This window comes from Ambystoma mexicanum, chromosome 3p, assembly GCF_040938575.1.
Source record: "Ambystoma mexicanum isolate Mex_15411 chromosome 3p, UKY_AmexF1_1, whole genome shotgun sequence".
Taxonomy (NCBI): Eukaryota; Metazoa; Chordata; class Amphibia; order Caudata; family Ambystomatidae; genus Ambystoma; species Ambystoma mexicanum.
This window is the reverse complement of record NC_090925.1, coordinates 1,127,652,265-1,127,677,246: the sequence shown is the minus strand read 5'-3', so window position 1 is coordinate 1,127,677,246 and position 24,982 is coordinate 1,127,652,265. Positions and strand designations below refer to the sequence as shown.

At 45.5% G+C, this 24,982-nt stretch overlaps 1 protein-coding gene across 4 annotated transcripts in view; it reads left to right on the top strand.

The window, feature by feature from the left end:
- P4HA2 (prolyl 4-hydroxylase subunit alpha 2) overlaps positions 1 to 24,982 on the top strand; it is a 274,459-nt gene that overhangs the window by 213,748 nt on the left and 35,729 nt on the right. For 3 of the 4 annotated variants that reach the window (XM_069652510.1, XM_069652508.1, XM_069652512.1), the window contains exon 11: positions 10,469 to 10,522. In XM_069652510.1, coding sequence (XP_069508611.1) covers positions 10,469 to 10,522 — 54 coding nt within the window. Of the gene's footprint in view, positions 1 to 10,468; positions 10,523 to 10,832; positions 10,853 to 24,982 lie in introns of those variants that run through there. The other variant, XM_069652511.1, reaches the window with a different exon arrangement.

The following is a 24,982-nucleotide window of genomic DNA, read 5'->3' as shown; positions in this document are numbered from 1 at the left end:
TTAATTTACCTGTCCCGTAAATAGTTTTTTAACCTCTTTTCCCAGTTCTCTCCACATGTATGTCCTAAAGGAGCTCCAAATAGCATTTATTTTCTTCCTTTTGACATTGATGCAAAGGCATTGATACTGGATTGGTGTTGTAAGTGATCATATGGTATTTAACTCCTATGAGCTGTGCTACACAGTATAGAACATTCTTGGTAAAGTTCTTACTGTACACTGAAGTTACCTCCCTTTGTCTTTTATCCACCTCGTATTGAGTAATAAGAGCAGTATATTGCACCACCATGTCACGCTATTACTGTTGTGGGGTGTTTTGTCTGCACGCTTTTGCATAGCTAGAATAATTGATCGTGTTTCTTTTGCTTGCCTAAAGCTTTTTCCAAAGCAAAATGTTGAGTTAAAGATGTGCAGATCTTATTGACGACTACTTGAATTATCCATTCTTTCTCTTATACCTTGATATTTGTCATTGTATACAAGGCAGAATTGGGGCAAATTGGTCACTTTTTCTTGGGAGAAGTGTTTTCATCAAAGGATAAATGGGAGGAACATTGCAGCTTAGACCACCTGTGTTTCGTTCTCCCCAGCCTTCTGGCTCTCGTTCCCTCTACGTTCCTGTTCCCGCAATCTATCCTGTTCTCGCAATCCGTGCAGGTTCCATTGTCATTTTCCCCCTTGGTTCCTGTGTAGCGCCCCCCCCCCAGGTTCCTGCATCGTCCCACTCCCCCTTTGCATACCTGTGTCGTCCCCCTTGGGTTTTTGCGTCATCCATCCTTCTCCCCCTCAACCCCCCCACTCTCTGGGTTCCTGCATTGTATGCTGCCTGGTTCCTACATTGCATTCTCCTCCAGTTCCTGTGTTGTTTCCCCCCAGTTCATGTGTGTGTGTCTCTTGCGCTCGCATTCTCCTTTTTCTTAATACCTCTTTCTTCCTCTGCCACGTTCTCTCCTTTCTCTCATCACTCCTTTCCTGCTCTTCTCTTCTCCGTAGCACAATGGGCCTTTGTCTCCTCAGCATTGTGAGACTTTCCATCAGCCTCCTAACTCTTTAACCTAGGCCTCTTATTTCCTTATCTTCCTAGGTCTCACCTCTGACCTCCGATATCCTGCTCCAGGTCCTTTTGCACTCTTCGCAAGCTGTCTCTGAATGATCTCCCTCTGACTCCACAATCTTCTGCATTTGACCCTTTCTTTTTAAAGTGCGTTGAGGCTGTCGTATAGCCCCTCAGGAACTCCACTGTCTCCCTATGCAACTGGTATGAGGATTAGTTAATGGGCTCCACCCATATAGATGTCTTGCTGTTTTAATGTGGTACTTTGGGTAGGTGAGTCCCCCCATCCGTTCTCTCCCCCTCTTAATTTTGTGTTGTCATTGTATTTACCATCCTCACTCCCTGCCCTGTGGGCGCTTTGAAACAGTATATTCCTATTTTATAAGTGCCTAACAAGCAAACTATAAATAAATACCTCATCAGGGTGGTCTTCTCTCTGCTTGCCATGCTCTGGCTGCACCGTGGGCGACCCTTTAGCCTAACGTGTCTTGGGTGTTTATATGTAGATAGCTTGTATAGTGATTGGTTAATTGCTCCAGCTTTTTGTCTTTGCTTGTGTCCTGCTCCTCACCCCTATGTTTACGCAGTGAGTGTGGTTGAAAGCTTGTTCCGTCATTTGGAATGTGATTTCTTCTGCCCCCCTCCACCCCCCCTCAAACAGGTGCTTGGTGGGCAAGCCTTACTGGATTTGTAGGACCGCCCCATATAATTGGCTCCCTTTAAAAGACCAGAACGTCTAAAGCATCAATGTGATGAGCCCCTGGCTCTTGCACATTGCGTGGTGGGGGGAGGGGTAGCAATGTGATTGTCTCCATGCCACTTGTGGTCCCTGCATCGACAGTCTTATAGCTACATCCATCCCTCTTGATGACCCTAACACTCGCTAGTAAAATTTGGCTGGGGTCTTTGTCACAGTGCTTAACCCAGGACAGTACACCCGTGCACGCAGCACACAATTCAGCACTTGGGTCAGCCTGTGAAACCTCAGCAGTCTTTTCACATTTCTAATTTCAAGTTACTTCCTGAATGGGAACCAGCTCCTTTTAAGAAAACTCAAAACGAACAGGTCCTCCGGATCCACTGTCATGCGCTCCCCCACCTGGCGCATATGGGATTGTTGGCGTGCCCACTTCCATTGATTCTCCCACAAAGTTCTGCTGCAGCGCGGCTTGCGCAGTCTAGTCTTTCTCAAGATGGCCGCCGCCTGGAGGTACTTCCTTTCAGTCCTCCTGGCGGTCGGCACGTTTAAACCCGTGAGTTGTTTCTCGCTTTGGGTCCACACGCATAGTTCTTTCCTTTTTGGCTCCGCTGAGCCCAGTCACTGGTCCCGCCTCGCAGCGCTGCCGCAGCTCTGTCGCTCTTTCTCCGTGCATCTGCAGCGCTCTCTTTTCTCCTCGGCGCTTTGCCAGTCCCTCTCCTCTCTCCAGCCTCTCCTTCTCTTTTCCCCTGGTTTCTCCTGTCGGTTGGCTCTCTCATTGGGGTTTTTGCATTCCAGCAGTTTCCTCTTACTTCCGGCTGGCCTCCCTGTCAACAACTCCTCACTCCTCCACCGGATCAGAAGTCCACTCTCGTCCGCTGGGATTCACGTTGTGGAAGACACTCTCTGGAACCTCTGGTACTCGCCTATTGGATCGAACGTGGAACATTTCCCGTGACTCTCGGTTGCCTTCCAGCTGCCTGCTCCAAAAAGGATTCCACTCTACAGTCGGACACCACAGATGATTCCCGACTCATGGTTATAGCTATACAAATGTACGAGAAGAAACAGAAGATCGACACCCTCCCCCTAATTTATTGTGGGGTTGCCGGGAACTTTATTGACGCCCTATGGGCTAACGAGTTCAGCATTCATCGCCTCAAGAAGGAGGAAGACCAAAAGGTAGAAGGGGTGGACGTCACCCCCTCAGCTCCGGCCCCATCACCTACACCACAGAGATCCTCCAGGTAACAATCCTACAACACACCGAATTGATTGATATCATTCATGCAGCCCATTTCCCAGTCATACTGGGAATATCATGGCTGCAGAAACATAACCCGTCGATCAACTGGACTAACAATGTTCTGGGATTCCATTCCTCCTTTTGTAGACAACATTGTCTTCCGAATATACAGTATGAAACAGTTACAGCATTGCCTGCTTCTCCCAAAGAAACTTGTACTGTACACTGTATACCGGCCGATCTCGAGGAATTTGAAGAGGTGTTTGTTGACAAAGGCACTCTTGATCTCCCGCCACACAGACCAGAAGACTGTTCCATCGACCTAGTGCCAGATGCATTGATTCCATTTAGTCACATGTTTTCTCTGTCCTTGAAGGAAAAGAAAGCCCAGCGGAAGTACCTGGACGCCAACTTGGAAAATTGTCTCATCCAACCTTCCTGATCACCACCGGGTGCATCACTGTTCTTTATCCCCAAAAGGGATTCCACAGAGCTTAGGCCTTGTATTGACTTTAGAGGACTGAACAAGGTCACCATCCGAGATCGCTACCCCATGCCTCTTATCACTGTCATCCTAGAAGCAGTACAGGGAGCCACCGTTTTCTCTACCTAAGGAGTGCCTACCACCTGCTCAGAGTCCGAGAAGGCGATGAGTGGAAAACGCCTTCAGAACACCATATGGGCACTTTGAATACAGGGTCATATGCTTTGGGCTCGTCATCGCCCCTGCCATATTTCAACGTTTTATGGACCGGCTGTTTTCCGACCTCCTATTCCATTCAGTCATTATCTACTTAGACGACATCCTGGTCTTTTCTCCCACTGCACAGAAGCACTCCGAGCCTCTCAGGATGGGTCTGTTACGTCTTCAAGCCCACCATTTCCATGTCAAACCCGAAAAGTGTTTTTTTTAGGGTCTCTAAAGTGCCCTGTCTTGGCTACATCCTTTGCAGCAGCGGAATCATGAGGGACAAAAAAAAGCTTTCGGCTATTATTAGTTGCCCTGCTCCGTCTTCCATTAAAGAAATCCAACATAGTCCTGCACATTACCGGTCTCTTGAAGTCTACAAGACCATTTAGGTGGATAGAAGAAGCGGAGACAGCACTATAACACCTCAAGAATCTATTCTGTTCCGCCCCCATACTGCGCCAACCCGACCAATCAAAAGCTTTCATTGTGGAGGCTGATGCGTCAGCCAGAGTGGTAAGGGCTGTTTTACTTCAAGAGCATGAAGGAGCAGAACACCCAGTGCCCTACCTGTCAAGGACACCGACTCCCAGTCAATGTAAATATTCTGTTATTGAAAGAGAACTCCTGGCTATGAAGATAACCTGTGGGGAATGGAGACACTTACTCCAAGGCAGTACCTACCCGTTCGTCATCAGAACTGACCACAAGAATCTTAAGGTGCTGCAACGCATGGAATGTGTCGATTCCCGTCAGGCAAGATGGGTGCATTTCTTTACCCAGTACGATTTTGAGATCACCTACCTACCTGGAGGTCAGAACGTTTTAGCGGATGCTCTTTCCCGCAGTGATTCTTCCCGACCCCTCGTCCGAGGGTAAACCTGATCCATTCTTTCCCAGGAACAGAATCATACTACAAGTTTCTTCTTTCCTCCAGGAGGTCCGAGAGGCCACCATCTGCGCCAAACCTGCGTTACCTAGCAAGTCCGATCCTCTGGTGGAAGACAAGGACAGACTTCTTTTCGTCAATCGAAGACTGTACATACCCAAGCTGGAACTCCGCCTCAAAGTATTGTCCTGGTGTCATGGCCACCGGTCCGCAGGACACCGTGGCAAGAAGGGGACTCTGGAATTAATCACACGTTCTTTCTACTGGCCAGGAATGTCTTCTGACGTGGAAGACTACATCAAGGCCTGTCCGGTATGTGCCAGAAGTAAACCTCACACTCAAAGGCCCATCGGACTGCTGGAACAAGCACCACCACCTACCAGAGCCTCGAGCCACAGATCTACCGACTTCGTCGATCTTCCCCCGCCCCCTCTCTCAGGGCTGCACGCGTATCATGGTAACGGTGGATTTGTTTTCCAAGCTTTCTCACTTCTCTCATCTGTCTGGTCTTCCATCTGCCTCAGTCATGGCAGAAGTGTTTATCCGAGACTCATACGGTTTACACGGTCTTCCAGCCACGATCGTGTCTGACATAGGGAGTCAGTACACCCCCAGGTTTTGGAAAGCCCCATGTTCCAGACTCAGTATAGAGAGTGATCTGTCCTCCAGCTTTCACCCACAGACCAATGGTCCAACAGAGCGTCTCAATGGTACTTTGGAGCAATACCTAAGATGCTATACCAACAAGCAACAAGACCACTGGATTTCTTTGCTCCCGACTGCAGAATTTGCATATAACAACTCTGTTCACTCAGCCCTAGGGATCAGCCCCTTCTACTATACATATGGGATGCATCCCCAGAGCCTCTTACCTGTGGTTTCTCCACCCACTAACATTCCATCCATATAATCCGTTTTGGCAGAGATTTCGGAGGCCCACAGGACCGCGAAGGACAGTCTATTGGACTCTCATCAAACATATAAGACCCAAGCTGATCGCAAGTGTTCTCCAGTCCCCCAATGGAGAGCGGGCTCCAAGGTCTGGTTGTCCTCCAAATACCTTCCACACTGGGTTTGCCCCTCTAAATTGTCTACCCGATTCTTTACGCTCTTATGAGATCATTTCTAAGATCAACCCGGTGGCTTATCGACTCAGGTTGCCCAAGAGTCTGAGTCGGATACATCCAGTCTTCCACTCCTCCCTCTTACTCCCGGCTGAAGCAGATGTTCCTCCTCAGCCCATTCCCAAGTCCTCATTGCAGGCGTCCGCCAGGACGGTGGAATATGAAGTTTCTCAGATCTGCGACTCCAGGTACAGAAGGGGACGCTTGGAATACCTGGTGAGCTGGAAAGGATACCCCGATTTAGAAGACTGGTGGGAACCCAGGTCATTTGTGCATGCCCCGAATCTCATCCTAAGTCCCATCGAGCCCATCCAGGTAAACCAGGGATCCCCTGGGGTAGAAGGGGGAATACTGTCAGGCGCCCCCCGCCTGGCGCATATTGAATCATTGGTGTGCCCACCTCAATTGATGCTCCCACTACGTTCTGCTGCAATGTGGCTTGTGCGGTCTAGCCTTTTTCAAAATGGCTGCCGCCGGGAGGTTCTTACTGCCAGTCCTGCCGGCTCGCAGCGTGTTTCAACCCGCGAGTTATGCCTCGCTTTGGGTCCACATGCATAGTTCTTACCTTTTTGGCTCAGCTGAGCCCAATCACTTGTCCCGCCTCGCCGCACTGCTGCGGCTGTGTCTCTCTTTTGCTGCAGAGCTCTTTCTCTGTGCATCTGCAGGTTCTCCCTCTCTTTTCTCCTCGGCGCCTTGCGCTCTGCCAGTCCCTCTCCTCTCTCCCACCTCTCCTTCTCTTTCCCCCTGGTTTCTCCTGTCAGCTGGCTCTCTCATTGGGGTTTCCGCACTGCAGCAGGTTCCTTTTACTTACGGCTGGCCTCCCTGTCTACAGCTCCTTACTCTTCCACCGGATCAGAAGTCCATCCTCATCTGCTGGGATTAACATTTTGGAAGACACTCTCAGGAACCTCTGGTTCTCGCCTATTGGATCTAACAGGGAACATTCCCCCTGGGATTTCCTGTGACTATGTTGCCTTCCACCTGCCTTCTTCAAAAAGGATTCCACACTAGTCTCTTGGGTTTTCTTTTGTGCCTGGTCAGGCTTTTTCCCAAACTTTATCCCGGAAGCGAGGTCACTGGCCTGCTGACCTGCTGGCCTGTCAAGCAACCATTGTGGCGTCCTCCCGAGGTAGGCCATATCTCCATTTTAAAAAACCAGCTATCGGCTCCAGCAGCTCAGGTGAGGAACTTTGGGGAATGCTCAGTCAGACAGGGAGTTTGACATCCACCTCAAAGCCTGCATCACCTCTTCACCCTGTGTGAAGGACCTATCGGCTTGGAATTAGCATAGCCCAGTCTGTTTTCTGGGGAGAAACTGGATGGTTGGGACTGTGAATGGGAAGAAGATTGAACTCTTCAACACTCTTGATTCTCGCCTTTGTGCCTTGAGTGAAACACAAGAGACCTGTTGGGAGGTCATTAATGCCTGTTCGAACCCAGCCTTGACTTTCAGTTAAAGCACAAAATAACCTGGTTTGGATCAGACGATAGTCACTCTACACACACACTGATGGGTCAATGCTGTTTGTGAGCTGCAACAATCCCATGGATCTGCAAAGGGTCTAAGGGATGTATAGATGGATAAAGAGGTTCATAAGCATGTCTGTCCAAGGAGCCATCATATTGTCATCTCCTCATCAGTTTGAGCAACAATTACAAGACCCGAAGAAAATCCAGAAGGTCAATCGAAATATATAAACATGCTGTGGAAAATGGTGGGGCACAGAGTGACGTTCCCTCTCTAAAGATGTCGATTTTATTACTGTTTCAGAACGTTTTTAAGCCTCATATCTTTTACTACAGGTGCTCCCAGTGTGTTTTAAGGCCACTGAGGATCTATGACCTTATTCTGTAGTTGCTTTAGTTAATCTGCTTTGTGTTGGCTCTTCTTTTAGGATCAGAAGTGTCTGCCTTTGTCTGTTTTAAACTACCTTTATGCATTTTAACCACAGTATAATGAAGCTGAAACAAGGGACAAAATGAGGACACGTGATGTATAGTAATTATGCTGTGGATGTTTTTTACTGTTCTATTTTCTTCTTTTCTCTAAACTGGTAAACTTTGTAGCCTGTTGATAATACCAGGTTGCAATTGTTGATATTATATAGGAAAATGGGGGAACAATAGATGTTATGTGTAAGGGTGTGGAAGAAGGAAGCTCACACAAAGGTGGCATGAAATCTCTCCATTGGCTCCCAGTGGATGCAAGGATTACATTCTAAACCCTCTGCATTGTCCACAAGGCTTTCTGGGGCCTGGGTCCAACATACCTTCAGCTATCCCTCCGCAAATACCTCCTAACTTGAGCGCTCCGGGTCAGTCGTTTCTCAAAGAAACCAGCTGGGGGTAGATCTCCTTCTTCGGCTGGGGCCTCCCTCTGGAACAGCCTCCCTGCCACTCTAAAACTTGAGGAGAACCTTCTCCGGTTCCAGAAGCATCTCAAAACCTTCCTCTTTGCTTCTGCCTTCTCCTCCCCTCTCACCTGTTGATTCTACTCTTCCCTCGGCACCATGTACCTGGCCACCCTCTGTCCTCCGGGCCCAGGTACCTGTTCATCTTGCCACCCTCACGCACTGCCTCTGGGCCACCCCCTGCACTGGGGTCTTTATCTGTACCCATACAGCCCTCCCCTTTTCTTCCTGCACTTTCAGACCTACATGGCCTGCTGCCATAAACCCAGCACTTGCCACTTGCTGGCTGCACTCCCATTGTTGCCTTTTTATTTATTATTTTTGTTTTCCTTCTCGCTCCGCACTCTCCTTTTGTTCCCCCTTCGATGCACTTCTCCCATTCTCCCTCTACCCTGCACTTGCACGTTCTCAATGTCACTGCGCCTAGTAAGATTGTTGTTTTTGTTCTACCCTGTTCCCCTTCCCTTGCCTTGTCGTGCTCTGAAACACTTGGGTATGAGCGCGATAGAAATAAAATAACAATATCAATGGTTTTGGTTATAAACTTTGTTTCCTCAAATAAAATACCTCACTGTCTCTATCTCCAAGAGTGGTTTCCCTGCCTCGCACCAAAACTAAAGGAATTGTCAGTTAAATCAAAGTCCCACCATCCAGTGTCAAATCCTGCTCTAACCCTCACTCTATAACTAAAGAATAAACTAACAGGAAGTTCCTCCTTCAGTAGAATGGCTACCTTCTCCTGTTTCTTGAACAGTGTCCAACAAATGTTCTTTCAATGGAAAATATAAGGGGGAGTGACTCCTTTTCCCTGACTTACGGGCTTCACCCAGCCTTTATCCAATGTCCAGGAGAATTACTCCAATCTCCTGGTATAAGCTTATGCAGTTCCCAATGGAACATGGGGAGGGAAGATTACTCTTGCCCTGGTGTTTCCAGTACCACTCTCAGCCCAGTGCCGAGAGAATACCTCCTTTCTCCTGGTGTTACTTTATTCAGGTCACCACAAGGCCAGGGGGAATGACTTCCTTCCCCTGGCGTCTTTATCACAGCTCTTTGTCTGATAACAGGAGAAGGATTACCTTCTCCTGGTATTGCTTAATACAGTTCCTTCTCACTGTTGGGGTTCCAAACCCTTCTCTCGGGGCCAGTGGTTTTCTCACCACCACTGCGCAGAGGAAGATTTCCTCTGATGCTTTCCTTTTCACTCTTGGTATCCCAGACCCTTCTCTGGTGGTCAGTGGTTTCCTCGTTGCCACTGCGCCGAGGAACATTTCCTCTAATGCTCATGCCACCACTGTGCTTCTCTTTACGGCTGCACGTCCGGGCTTCTTTGAACTAAGAGTCCTTCGTTCATTTTTATACTTTGTATTCAGTTTCTCCCATGCAAATTGCACACGTCCTTATTCTTTATTGGCTTAATCCTCCTTGGGGCCACCTAGTACCAGCGTTATCACAGTTCATGATCTTTGTCTCCTGTGTTCTTCCTCGTCCTAGTACTTTTGGTCTTAGGCCTTATGTTACCTACAATACAGAGGCTTTCTATCAATGTAGTTGCTCTGGACATTAAGGAGGGCTAAGGAATGTCAGGGAGTGGCAACATTCATTGGGCTGTACCCCAGGTGATCGTCCTTATCCCCAAAGGGTAAGCCCCTTCCCATGTGGTCCTACCGCATTAAACCACCCGTAGGGGGGCCATTGGGTAGCAGCCACACCTCCCTAGCTTCATCGAAAAGGGCTCCCCACAGCGGAGAAGTGACAACACCTTGTGAATCGTCACATATGGCACACCCAAAAGGGTGTATTAAGTCGTCTTTTGACTGTATATTGCAAATTGATGGTTTGAGATAAAATGTGTTACTGCAAGAATCAAAATTCCAACCTAGTTCCTTTGAATATTTATCCCATTGCATATGGACACTTTAGTGACTGGTGTGGCTCGGGAATCAATGGGACGAATAGGAACATGATGAATCCCTTAAGACGAAAAGAAAAATATGTGATTAACGTTGGTGTAGGAAATCGAGCCTTGCAATTTGAAAACATTTTTTTTTAAACTAGAACGCATAGGGGTCCAGACTAAGTATAATTATGTTTGTGGATAGTCTGGAAAACTTCCCATTAAAAAAAGAAAGTCTGCCACCAGAGTAAAGAAGGACAATTAGCATTTTACAAACATCACATATACATTAAAAATAAATGCAAGGAAATGTCATAATGGTGTATTTGCTGGGCAAAACAGAACCACCACTTAAAAGTTGCAAACGCTGAATTGTTTTTTTCATTACAAGGTGAATTATCTGAGCTTGGTTGGTTTGGCATGTTACAAACAAATTCACTCATTACATTTTGTATGTTTCAGGTGGCTAATTACGGTATGGGCGGTCAATATGAGCCACATTTTGATTTCTCAAGGGTAAGCACCATTACAAAATAACTATTAATGTAATTGAGGTTTGCAATTTTGTGTCTACTACTTTTGCACACATTTTGTGCTTATTTTATGCTTAGGCTAGCACACGGTTAGCTTTCTGGCATCACCTTATTGGCAACAATGACAATGACTAATCAGACATAATTGTCGCATTACAACCGAGACCATCGCACATAAATGTTAACCTTCAAATGTATGCCGTCTAATGGGATGTGCACCCTTACCATTCATTTATCAACATGTTTTTTTACATCCATTGGCATAACCTTCTTGCAATATGTGCTGTGTGAAGTGGAATGGGAAATGATGGAGGTGAGTATTAATTCCCCCACTCTTCGCATTAGTTGGAAGACACTTTTCACAATTTCTTAGTAAGAAAAATTAACCTAGCCCTGGTAAGGATGCCAATGCAGCTTTAACTTGAATTCTTCTTGCCTCTATTGGATTATATCTGTTGTGGTTTTGTTCAGCAGTGCGGCGGATGGCTCTCTAGTCTATCAAAAATATAGTTGGCTCATGGAGGAAAAACATGGAAAAGTGGAGTCGTTTTTAAGGCTTCAAAGTCATGTGACGATGAAATGGATGGTAAACAAGGCTTATTGCCCCAACACGCCCTAAAAAAAATACAAATCAAACACGCACACACACCCACACATGCATGCCCCATCTGGTACTATAGGAGAGTCCTAAACTTACATGTTTACCAATGATAACGATTAAACACTTGTCCAGACTGTAATACCAAATATCCGAGTGCCCAGACCACATCCTGATCATTTAATCTACAATCTTGCAAACCCTAGACAGCAGCACACACATGTATTACTCAGGCAGGAATGTGCTTCCTGACTCCTACTCCTCCCCCGATTCCCCCCCAAAGCCCTATTTGAGCCCTTCACTTTTTCATCTTGCCGTCCCATCCTTCGAGCTATGACACTTTCCCTCTAATATCCAGTGAGAGGGATGGCAGGTAAACAGAATCTGAGCTTTGTCTGTTTTAGGCTGGTTCTGCACCGCTCGTGAGCTAGAAGCGGGCTGCCTGTTATAGCCTATTAGGAGGAAGAACATGTGTGGGTAAGTCCAGTTCTGAGGGACAGACTGGCAAGGTTTAACTTTTGTATATTTATCGCATATGTGATAATGGTATCTTTGTCAATCAGCCAGAAAGTAAAAACAAATAATGCATAGGCTGATGCAAGGGCACTTGAATTTAAAAAATCAATAACTTGCACTAAGTTTAACCGCGCATGTAGGGCCTGTGAAAACCAGCATTTTCCAACTACAGCTTGAGCGCTACCAAATCTGCTGCTGCTCATAATCCTACAGATTCCTTATGTGGTTAGTTGACAATAAATACAGCCTTTTCACACTAATTATAAATCTACGATACACTTTACACGTCACTTTCTCTCAGAACTGTACATCTTCAACATGTCCTTTTACCCTGTTTGTCCATATCCATTGATTACAATAGCAATCTACCCCTCAGAAGTTAAGCTGACCAGGAGTGATCTATTAATTTCCTGTCTGATGTCCTGTCCCTTAAAAGCCATCCCTCTGGATTCTTCTGCTTCTTTCTCTCTATCAGACTAGATACTTCCTGGTGTCCCTGCTATTTCCAGCTCATTATTAGACTCTGCTCACTAGCACCCCTAAAGTATCTACTATTTTTCTTTTTAAAAAAAATTGTTTATGGTTAAAACAAAACCTTTACAAAAGATTACGCATATAATAATCACAACATAAAAAAACATATTTCAAATCAATACTTTACAGTATAATCCGAAATAAAGAACATATTTAAAATGAATAAAACCTATACAATAAAACAAAGGAAAGTATCTACTATATTATCAAGTCCTTTAAGACTCGCACTGTGAAATCTCACCCAGGCTTGATCTATGCTCTTGGGGTCTCATACTGATGGCCCAAGCTAAATGCATTCAGTTCATAAAGTGTGCATTAGAAGCAACCAATGTCTAATGACTTAATTCTGCCACTTGTAGCCTCAGTCACCTTATACTGTAAAACCTCCTCTCGTTCTTGTCATCTGTACAGTGCTATCCTTTTGCAGTACTCAGCATCTTTAGTTCCACCACCCTGCCCTTTGCTTGTTTTCACCATCATTTTACTAATCTACCCACAAACTCCTTTTTCTTTCTTTCACGTTCTCTTTTGCTCTTCCTCTACTCATCACTTTCCTTTTGTTGATTTTGTACGGCTACATAAATGATCAATGACACTTCATAGTCCCAGAAGTGGGGGAGGAGGGAGGAGAGTGACTGACTTAGTGTTGTAACATTCAAATGAGTTAAGTGCTAGAGGGAGAGGAGAGAGGGAAGTGCAGAAGGGAGCACATAGGGACCCAAACACAGGCAATGCAGAGTTTAAAAGTGCAAATGAATGAACCGGATGCAGCTCGGTAGGAAACAAAAGTTTAATGAGGACCTCGCAACAGCCAGAAAGAGAGGGTTCAGAGAAGAGCACGTGAAGGGATGAGTGAAACCTCACAAAGCAGCCTCCAGACTAGCGCAGTTAAGTAGATATGATTACAAAACTGAGCCCAGGCCTGGGACAGACCCCAGGCCAGGCAAGATAGTGGCCCCTTCCTAAGAGTCAAATATGTATTTATTGTTGGTGCATATAAGATATACAACTTTTTACACAGAAAGGCAAAACAAACGCATTTAAAAACAATTACAAAATTTGCAGTCAACAATTTCATCAATACAGTAAGACATATAAAACACTCACACTAAACTCTTTATTTAAAAATCTCAATATTGCAATATCTAAAATTGGTTCCTGGCTTTTTAGTATTCTAGACCAGAACAACTCTGAATTTAAGAATAATACAAACAAAACAAATCTAGAAAATATCGATTCGAAAACCTTGTAGCATGTGACAATCAATTAATACATGGTTGAGTATTTCTACGGCTTTGGCACAATGTCTACAAATTAATTCTTGGAATTTTGGTTCGAGCTCCTGAAATCTCTCTAGTGGGCATCAAGTTTAGTTTGAACCTCAACATGTCACCTCTGCAATCTAGAAGGGTGTTTTTCCAAATAGCAAGTTAAGGCATTGAAAGCTTTTACCTCATATCTGAAGTGATGGAACAGATCTAAGTGATTTGACCGTGGCAGAATTGTTCGCAGCGGAATTGACCATGGTCAATTTCACCGTGAAAACAATTTAGCCGCAGCCAAATCTGGCAAAACCTTGACCCTCCACACCCCCAATACACTCTCCACCCCACTGCTTCTTCGTTTCCTTCTAACCCCCTGGCGTCAGTTTCCGTCTTTCTTACGTAGGTATCGGATTCGACGCTGCAAGGTCCACTTTTTTCTTTTTTCTGTCCCCCATCGCTCAAGGCAATCGCTACCAAACATGGGGAGCTAGGTTCGGTATTGATTGCCCAATTTGTTCAAATTTAATCCAACAAATGGTACTGATCGAATTCGGCCAAAACTACCATACGATCAATTAAATTTGAACAAATTGGGCAATACCGATAGAACAAAGGTAGCTCATCGCCATCGCTCGGTTTTCTATCCAATCCTCTTCGAAAAGTTTCTTTTTAACCCGGCTAAGAGTCAAATAAATCCTTGAAAATGACAGTATGAAGTCACTTTTCGGAAGCGGTAACGGCTCTTATTCTTGATGCAAGGAGGGACGGAAGTTACACAATCAGGCCTCAGCAACACCTACAGTTCTGCCCCTGAACATCATCTTTTTGAAACAGTGGACCTCAAGGGACCTGGCAATGGATGATCTCTGTATTGTGGTAGGGGTATAGATGGGTAGCAAGGACCAACACCCTAAATCACCAGGTGGATACAGCAGAAGGCTTTAAAGAATATCTTTGTCTATCTAGAGCCAATTCAGGGATTTCAATACAGGAGGTGATGTGGTCCTAGGCTGCCTTATTTTGGATCACTTGCTGAAGGTATAGAGTGGCTTTGGGCACGCTGTGAAAGCGGCTGGGATGGCTGCGAACGAGGATATTGCAGACGTCTAGTCTCGAGAGGACTGTCGCCCTGGTCCTTTCGACTTTGAGAGAAGTATAGGAAAGGAAAATGCATCCAAGGGGGGAAGAGGGGGAGTGGGATTTCCTAGATAGCTCAAGGGCCTTGCGAGAAAAATGAGTACAACCTTTCTGGCCATGTTAACCGGAGAGTGTGCCCAAATGAGGCAGCCATGGGAAAGCAAAGGCGGGATAAATGGTAGAGCCAGGTAAATGATTTTGGTCTTAGCTGCATCAAACCACAAATTGTTTAACATCCATGCCTGGATGCGGGACCAGCAGGAAGAAATTCACCTGGAAGCTACAGTTGATTCGCCATTCAGCCATAGAGCAATTTGGGGATTGTCTGCATATGACCAAAAATTATTTAAAAGCGAGATAAGGTCCTCAATGGGAGCTTAGTGGGCATTAACGAGATAACAGAAGAGAATGGAGCATTGGGAACCCAACAGTTAGAAGTAGTGGGTAGAGACAGCAAAGAGCCAGACCATCCCTCAGTCACTCTCTTAAGGAGGAAGGATGAGAGCCACTCTAAACCTTTATCTTTGATACAACCTTCAATATCAATACTATTAAGAGCAGTGGCATCATTGACAGCATCAAAGTCAGAGGACCGGTTTAAGGTGATCAGTCTAGCAAGAGAGTTGATGCCCATGGAATGAAGGAGTTAATCCCTCATGAAGAGGTGGGATGACTTTGTTCCTCTAGAGGGCCAGAACCGAGATTGCTGGTCCGTTTGTTTCAATGAAGGCGAGGAACTGGCCATCTTCTCCAGGATTTCACCAATAAAAGGAAAAAGGTACCATCGAGGAATGAGGTGTTATTTAAGGCAGCCCAGAACTGGTACAAGGTCACAATGCTGTTTTTGTTGGTAGTTTGTAGGGAATGTGAAGGCCTGTTCAGCCGAGGCCTTCATTCTTTAAAGTATGAACATGAAAGCTGATGCGGCACTGAGTCCGCCACTATCCAAGTTGTAAAATGATGCTTTCTGCCGGCCCTCCATGTCCAGCAAACTATCCTCCGATTTCTAACACTTTTTTTTCCTGGGACAACTCTTGGAAAAGCGGGCCATCTCCCTGCTTGCCCCCCACACTGAATCTGTTGCCTGCCTCCATGACCATCAGTCTGGCTGAAGTCAGAGGCACAAAAACTGCTCTCCTGAACACCCGTGAAGATCTGCTCTCTAGCCTTGACTCCAGCTCTCCCTCTGTCCTCATCCTCCTTGACCTTTCCTCTGCTTTCAACCCGGTGAATCGCGCCACCCTGATAAACGGAATCTGTGTGAACCTGGGCATCACGGATCAGGCCCTGGCATGGCTGACCTCCTTCCTCCTGGACTATCCCTCCCAGGTCAAAATTGGGTCTTTTATCTCCACCACCTCTCTCTCCACCACATATGGTGTCCCCCAGTACTCTATCCTTTCACCTGGCTCTTCAATGTCTATCTGACCTCTTTGGCCCACCTGATCTCCACCTTCTCTTCTAACGTTCAGTGTTATGTGGGTGACACTCCATTCTCTTTCAAGCTCCCCCCCATCCTCCTTTCTTCCCTCGCTCTTTCCTGACTATCCGCGATTCAGGATTGGTGCGCCTATAACGATCTTTGCCTTAATGCCAGTAAGACGGAGATCCTTCTCATTGGGAACACTGCTCCCGCTTTCCCTCTCACTGTGGCCACCTTCCTTGGGCCCTCTACCCTCGCCTTCCTGTGAGGCAAGAAACCTTGGAGTCATCTTCAACTCCACCCTCTCCTTCTCTCCTCACATCGGACCTTGCCAAAAAGGCCCACATCCAGCTGCACCTCCTCAGAGGTATTCTACCATTCCTCGCTTTCCCCCAGAAGCTCACGGTCTCCAGAGCAACAGCTTCTTTCTCAATCTGCCTACCTCTACTCTTTGCCTCCTGCAACTAATCCAGTACAGGACTGCAAGATTTATCCTTGGCCTCAAGCCTATGGACCGTATCTCTCCAGCCCTGAAATCTCTCCACTGGCTCCTGGTGGCTGCAAGGATCAAGTTCAAGACCCACTGCCTTGTCCAAAAGTGTTGCTGGGGCCGGGGCCTGTATTACATCCTACTCTCTTTTCCAAAATACCTTCTTAGACCCCTTTGCTCAGCTACCTCCAACTCCCTGAGGGTCAGACGCTTCTCCAGGCAGAGATTGGGGGGGGGGGGGTAGATCTCTCTCCTCTGCAAGTGCCTCCCTCTGGAACGGCTTCCCTTCCCATCTGACTTGAGCCGAACCACCTGAAGTTACGGAAGCAGCTCAAGGCCCTCCTTTTTTTCGCCTCTGCCTTCTCACTCTCGCTCCCTTGCTAACTTACCGGTCTGCTGCGCCGACTGGTTGCTTGGTTCCCCTAAGAGTCTCACGGGTTACCAGACTCCTCCACGACCACTCTTCCTTGCAGTGCCTCCTGGCCTACTATGCACTTAGGGACTGTAACTGTAACCCCTACACCCCCCCTGCCTCCCACACTTACCTAGAGCCATGCTGCCCTGATCGCACTGCACCCTTTCCTCTCTCTCTTGCACTTCTATTGTAGCACTTGCATGATCCGAATGACACAAGACCTAGTAGGATTGTTTCCTGCCTTCCCAATTTCTTCCCTCCCTGAAACATGATGGATTCACATCTGAAATTGTCCAGTGCAAAGTCTCTCAGCTTTATCATAGGCTGTGACCTTTTCTTTCAAAACACACCGCCAAGGAGATCCGGGTAGCATGGTACCATCCCATTCTCCTCAAAGCCAAGCATCTAATCACTGCCCTACTCCCAGATGCCACATTGACCCCTCAGAAAGCCACCCCAATACACTGCAGCATGCTTCATCACAGAAATGTAGCCATGTCATCCCTATCCCCAAGGAGCTGCACTGACTTACCCCTTCAAGCATGCACGTTCAAGACAGCCGGCAGGACCTACAAAGTAGAGACAACCAAAGACCTATTCTACCTGGCCGAGAAACTGCCCATCTCAATAGGCCAGTGCACCACCAGACTGGAATCCAAGAACTTCAAAAGGGCAAAATACAGGAACCATCCTTTTCCTGGTTCACACCCGATCTCTGGTACAAGTTGGGTACCCTCCATCCTACACTTCAGGAAGGATCTGAAGACCATACTTTAAAAAAAAACACCTCTGATCGCTCCACTAAACCCTACTTCTCCTCCTGCGTAACTCACTTCCTCCCCTATCGCTCCAAACTCCTCTGCTACCCCCGCACTCTACTTGTAAACACTTGGATGCATTCCCATTTATACAGTACTCTGTTGCTACAAAGCTAGCATGGAGCTTTATAAATCCCATTCATAGATGCATATCATCTGGAGAGATCAGCTTGAAGAAACCAAGTCAAGCGGCACCACCAGCTAGGATGTCTAAAGGGAATCATAACGTTGTCAAGGGTGGCCTGGATCAGTTCAAGCTAGTCCAAAAGTAAAGCAAGCTGTCGTCAAAGGTTTTGGAAACAGTGGGCACAGAGGAACGAGCATCAGATGCAGTCGGAACTAAACCACTCCAGATTTGTTATTTGCTAAATAAATACATTTTTGCCATAGGACTGTCTTATGCTTGATGGAAAGCTGGTTGCCTCTTATTTGACAAAGGTAAGCAGGTTTATCCTTCTTTGGTTTCCTTTGACCTAGATATTTGTCTGCAGCGTTTCAAAGCTCTTTCCTCTTCTTCAAATCATTACATTTTAGGGGTGACTTTTCTCTTCTTTATGACAGCGGGAGCCGGGATATCCCAGGCATCGGCGAGAGTGTTATGGGGGCTCGTATGGGTCATGGAAAGATGCCAGAGTGTCAGGGTCCCAAATAGGAAGTGAGAAGATGGCAGCAAAAGCATCATCTCTTGTCATTGCTCTGAGAAGGAGAAACTCTGCCACAGTAGTAGTAGGAACAAGAGAAGGGGCCCTGCTAGGCTTAGAGTTCACAGCAAGGAGTAATAAGAAGAAGGCAGTTTGAAGGGGAGCAGCACACAAACTCTCAGTTTGAAGCAGGGCGAGTTAAAATCGTGTAACCTGCCATCCTGTTCTCTGCATCCCACCCTTGCTCCGTCCTTTCTCCATTCTTTACTTCCTATATCCCCTTTTCCTCGCTAGTGATTCAAACCTTCTGTCTCTCCTATCCACACTCAGCACTTTGAGCTGGCATAAGCATTAAACAAGCAACTAACATACTAGAACAGTGAAATCCCTGTTTTGTTTGGCCTGGCAACATACGTGTCCACGGTTCATTCCATACCCATAGGATCACATGTGGAAGAATGCCTGATAACTTCACTACTTTGTTAAGCCTTTGGTTTGTTTAAGGAAGTCTTCCCTTTAACTAGGCAAGAGAAAGGCTTCTTTGTTTTGGAAAAAGCTTGTTACCAGACAAGGCACAGCTATTTCTTTGCCAGTGCTTCTTCACCATAAGGGAGCATCTTCAAATGCCAAGATTGCACCAGTTCCTGCTGATTAGTTGCAGCATGCAATTGCCGATATATTTCCTCTCTGTAGTTCCAGAAGCTAGAGACTGCATCAGGAAGGTCACATGCAACTCATCTGTTGGACACTCGCTTTAAAGCGCTTCATTGATGCCCAACTCCCCTTTGAGATGTGTGGTCGTTGGACCAAAACCTGCTTGGATTCCGTCAAGGAAACCTGCTCTCAGGTTTCGTTTATTTCTATGAGGGGAACACCATTTTCCCTCTAGGTCACATCCTCGGGCCGTGTTTTACAGCTAAAGAGTTTTTTTAACTGCTAAATATTTTCTACTGCTTCTTGAAGGAAATCAGTTCGTGGTGTACTGTGAAAAAAGCACATGTGTACTAGGAGATTGACAAAGGGATGACTCGTCTCATCTTTTCGTCTATCTACCAAGAAAAAGCAAGGGAGTTGGAAAACAAATTAAACATTTTCATTTTTGTAGCTCCTATCTTACAGAAGTTGAAATGTAGATTCCACCATGTCTTATGAGTGGTGATCAAGTTTGTATGGATCATTGAAGCCTGGGCTGTTCACAAAATGACATGTGAGAAGCTGCTTTGCACATGTGGAAAGACGATGCACATTCAGCAAAACTGGAAGGTGACGGGAGCAGAAGTCGAGGCAGAGGCATATTGTAAGCTGCATAAAATAAATGGACGAATCTAGGTAAAGTTTAGTACAAGAAATTGTAACTGAGTACTCGACTGTTCTTCAATCGGCTATAACCCACCTGTTGCACAGTGTCCAACTGATGAATGTCAGTGAGACGCATTCAGGAAATCCATGGAGGTTGTAGAACTGGACAGAGCTGACCACTCACTGAGATGACCATTCTGCATCTCCTGTCAATTTCACAGCAAGGATCACTGATGTATCACGTTTGACAACATGATATTTGTTCTACCCTACTTATTTAAATTGGGCACCTGTTTTGAGATAAGTACATTAAAGATTGTTCTCACTTAGATGACGTGAACTCCATTTGACCGTCCAAAAATATTGGCATGTTTTACAGTTTGTTCAGGGTTGTAAGGTAAATGGCCAGAAATGTAATGTTTAAATTTCATCCCTTCAACAAACACGTTTGCTTCAGTAGCTCATGATGTGAGGGCATAGTTTTGTGTCCAATGGTTTACTTCCATGGAATAAAAAAAAGACCTATATCTGATGGCATCCGATCTCCATCACCTCTCAGCAGGATCTTGGGGGTGATAGGCAGCAATCGGCAGCACGCTTGAAGTGCATACAGGTTAAAAACGATTGGCAAGGAGGAGCCAGCATAATTCATACTTAGAACAGGCATGTTGTAAAACTCATGCTGGCAGATGAAAACAAATGCAAATTACAGAAACCATGAATGCTGGCCAGGGCTTGGAAGGAGAAAAGGATGCAGTAGTCGCATGCTTAAGTTCTATAGCTACATTTAAGGATCTGGATAGTGTTACCTGCAAGGCAGGTGTGACCTAAGGACATGCTTAGGTCCCTCGGGATATGTAGTTAAGAATTCCCGTGATTGGGGATGATTTTAGATTGTAACTGAGATAAAATTCAGGCATGTAAGAGTTTACATACGCTTTCCAGCCTTCCTCTGACAAATTGCGTTTTGCCTTCACTGCAATGATCCTAAAGCATTTGTTTTAGCCATACTTCTTAAAGTACAATCATAGTTGTGCCTTTCTCTACAGACCACAGGATCATTGAACTGACTATATTGTGTTATGTGGCAGTGTTTATAGAATACATGCCAAAATATGGGAACACTAGTAGGGAAACTTTGAGATGGAAAGGGGGAGAATTTAGTTTGCCCATTGACTTCTTTTGAAGTTGTGTATTTTGTGTACGACAACATGGCAACATATTGTGAGTTTTCTCTTTTAAATAGGTGGAGATCCCATCTATGGTATGGGAATGATGTAAAGGTTGGATTTATATATCTTGCCCTCTCCTGAATGTAGACTTCTCTTCACCCAATTGCCTTTGCTGAGAACAAAGTATAACACACATTTAACTTTTCCACTTCTCATTTGGACATCACAAATGTTGCATCTACAGTTAACATCTCTTCCATGCAGTTATATGATCTTTTTAAATGTTGGGCTTTTTGTCAGTGAGCAGTTTGCATGGTTATTGTGGAGCAGCAAAAGGAACACAATGTGCATGGTGAAAGCTAACCAGACCACAGGAACAATACATTAAGAGCTGAACAAAAGGCTGTTCCTTTGAATATTGCAGAGAGAAGTGTAGATTAAGTCTCTAGGAACTGGGCAGTGTCACTGTTTGGCAGAAGGACACCTGAAGGAGAAGAAGACATGGCAGTCTCAGGGTAGCAAATGTGCCAACTCCAAGTAAAAAAGTCACGGAGATGCATGCACCTGCGGAGAAACAGAAGCCCTCGACTTAGCTTCTAGTTTGTACTTGGTTATAAACCTACCATGGCTCAGCTGGTGATGGGAGAGACACTGTCTGAAGTAAATGGAGCACTGACCCTAAGGCATTCAAAGGGAAAAGGGTGAGGAACCAAGACAGAAAAGACCAAAATAGGAACAAGGAAAAATAAGTGAGGTGGCAGGGCTGGCAGATGTAGGCGGTTCTACGTGATTTCTATGCACACTTTTTGAAAGACGTCTTCTTTCACATGATCCGTTTTATTGCAGATCTATTTATGACTTTCTTCGCACATTTTCTTCTTTTCCTCTTGTTGGCTTGTAAAATCCCCCTGGATGCGTCCTTGGCTGCCCTTCCTCCGTTTGTGAGGGAACAGCAGGGGCACTCTTAGCAGCTACCTCAATTACATGAGAGGGTACTTTGAATAAAACCCCTTTCACAAGAACGGAAGACTCAACCATAGGGCAAAATGTACTGTATTATCAAACAAACCGACAGAGATCAGAATAGAACAGTATGTTGTTTCCAAAGCTCTCCTAAAGTGTGTCACGCCGTTTTAACCATAAGTGACGTCACAATAACAAGTCTCATCCCTCCAAACCTATCGGGGAAGGGGATTTGTCAGTTTAGGAAAACTATATACATGGTACATAAGGGTTAGTTCGGTTATTGGGTCGCCATATCTGGTGGCTCTTCCTAGGACCACCTCTACATGTAACAAATACAAAGTTGCAGGTTAGCAGAGAAACTATTGGCCACTGCAAAATAATATGCCTTAATGTGAATGGTAGCTAAGGATTGGACAAACGTGTTTTCCCAGCCTTGGGAACTTGGACAGCTACCAGCCTGAGTGATCCTTTTCAAGGTAATAGGAATGTACACAAAGGTGCTGTGTGTTCCCATCATGTTGCCACCTCTGATCGCCTAAGCCCTGAGAGAGTACATCCAGTTTTGAACCTGTGTCGTAATTGTGTCTTTCCACCTCTGTTTCGATGGGACCAGCTTCCCTCCATCTACCTCGAGTGAATAAGCATTTTCTTGTTCTTCCAGGTTACATGTGTAGGGACCACGTAATGGAGCTCTTCTGCTTGTAATTGTGAGGATTTGAAGCTGCATTTCTTGCAGGTGTCTTATTGCTGTATTGAACTGGAAACGTTCTGTCTCTGCTTGTCCTTGGCTAGGATTTGCACTGTCTGCTCTGGAAGCGCCGCCTGCCTGCCTTTGGCAGATCAGGCTGTCAGCCTTTTCATCTTTCCCATTATCTTTAGTGCACCTATGGTTTCCATCTTTGTTCTTATGGCTTTCCGTCTTGGTCACAGTTGAGCATGTGCAAGCTGGATATATGTATTCTTGGCATCTTGCCGTTTCCGCTTAGCAAACAATGTATGTGCCTGTCCTCTATTTTGCGTGAGTCATAAGCATTTGTTTCGTGTCTATCTGCAATAAACAAATGAGTGTTCGTGTAGCTTTGTGCATCGATGCCTATATGCTTCATGTCTACTTGCAACTACATCGAGATGTCAATAAGGAGAGTGATGACATCAGTTTTCGCGGTTGTGGTCAGTCAACTTGCTCGATTGATGACAACTCTATCTCCTTCATATCGTCAGTCGGGTATGGTTTGAATGGCTGTCTTGAGCGAGTAACGTTTCCCACATCTGCGATACATCGAGAATGGTGATGGACCCAAGAGAGATGTACATATTCAATTTCTCTGCCTTCGAGCTGCGAGTCGGGTGGGGGGGGTCACAAGGGCACAATTGGTCCTCAGTCAGTTAGACCCCTTCATAATGGTAGGATCTCTTCCACATGGCCCTGCCTTTTCTTGAATTTCCCACTTCCTGTATGCCAGTAGTAATGGGAAGATTGCCACACCCTCCCTGTTCATGCCACTGTGCCCCCCTGTACTCCTCCTGCTGCCCCCTCACCCCACTTTCTGGACCCGGCTACCCCCCTCTCTACATGCCCGCCCCCTTTGAAATAGCTGAAACTATCTGCTGGGGTAGGTGCAGGGATCTGCAACATATGGCTGTCCAGATGTTTTGGACTGCAACACCCATGTTCCTGCATCATTGATGATGCTAGCTAGGCTGATGGGAGTTGTAGTACAAGACCAATGGTGGGGGGACACATTTTGAAGACCCCTGTGGTTGCAGGGCTTGCATGGTTGTTATCCTAGTACCTTAGTACCTTAACCCATTGTCCTCCTGCAGGCAAAGCTTTCTCGAGGACAAGAGGTGTCGGAGCGCAGGGCGCTTCCTCTGGCGGGTCCCAGGGAAAATTAATAATGCTGCACTATTCAATATAGCAAGACCAGGTTAGAAAAACACTGATTTACTTATGTTCTGTGATAAAAGGGGGATGGTAGCATGAAAGGTTGCATTTTTCTCTTGTTAAATGAACTTGCACTAAAGTCTCCTTAAAAATAGTCATGGACATAGCATAGCGCTTATTGCAATGTTTTGGACAGCACACAGGGCAGGAACAAATGAAGCATTGATTTTGGAAATATCATACACCAAATTGGCCAACCCAGGAGCTATCCTAGATGTTGCAGAATTCCAAAAATAGATAACATGATAAAGGTAACTGTGATTTTGCAACTACTAGTAGAAAATATGATGTTCCCTCGGATTAGGAGGCACTATCTGCTGGATCATAATTGTGTCAAAACCCACACTTAGACTTGCTACAATCAAACATGGAAACCTAACCCGTTTGAGTATGAAGTTGGACAAATTCAACTAAACAATTCTGAAACTGGATAGAAAAGCAGAGGGTTTGGAGGTTGGTGACAGGCTGACACTTCGGAGGTTGGTGTGCTGTCCGCATTGATCTCGGATTTGGAGAAAGGGATTATGGGCAAAATAACCTACAGGCCGAAGTCTAGTTGTAGAAGATTCAGGGTTGGATAGGTTGATTGGCTTGCAAAGTTACAATGTGGGATAAACGATCCAAAACCAAATACATTTTAATAACATTGCATATCAGAATTGAAACCGAAAGATGGCCCTTTGCAGTTAACAAAACGAGCCCTGAAACATGCACATTAGAAAGGAGAGCGAGGCCAAATGATCATATGCAAGACCGTCATTCACGGAGGACCTGTTTAAAACGGCAAAAAGCAATGTGAATCGTTCGCGTAGGCCAATCCACGTCTCCCCAGGCACTCCACTTTAAACTAGTGAAGTATCGTTCTATTACATATTTCTTCAAACCTTTGTTTCTCAAAAATGCACCATGGAGGAGGCCAGTATACTGCTCTACCTAGAAAATGGAACATTTCTATCAAATTTCTGATTTCTTTTTCTATTTTAAGCCCTACTCAGTTATAGAAAAATGCACTGTCATCAATAATTGGAGAATAAATGTTATCTAAACTGTAAATGCACCAATAATTTTACAGGTTTATCATTTGCATGCTAGTTCTACAAAAATACATAATAATTAAACCTGGTTATAGTTTTAAAAAATGAACACTGCACAGGTAACATTACCATTTGAGCCTGAAAAATCTAGCTCCACTTTTCCTTTTGCATTCCTTCAACATGGGAAGCT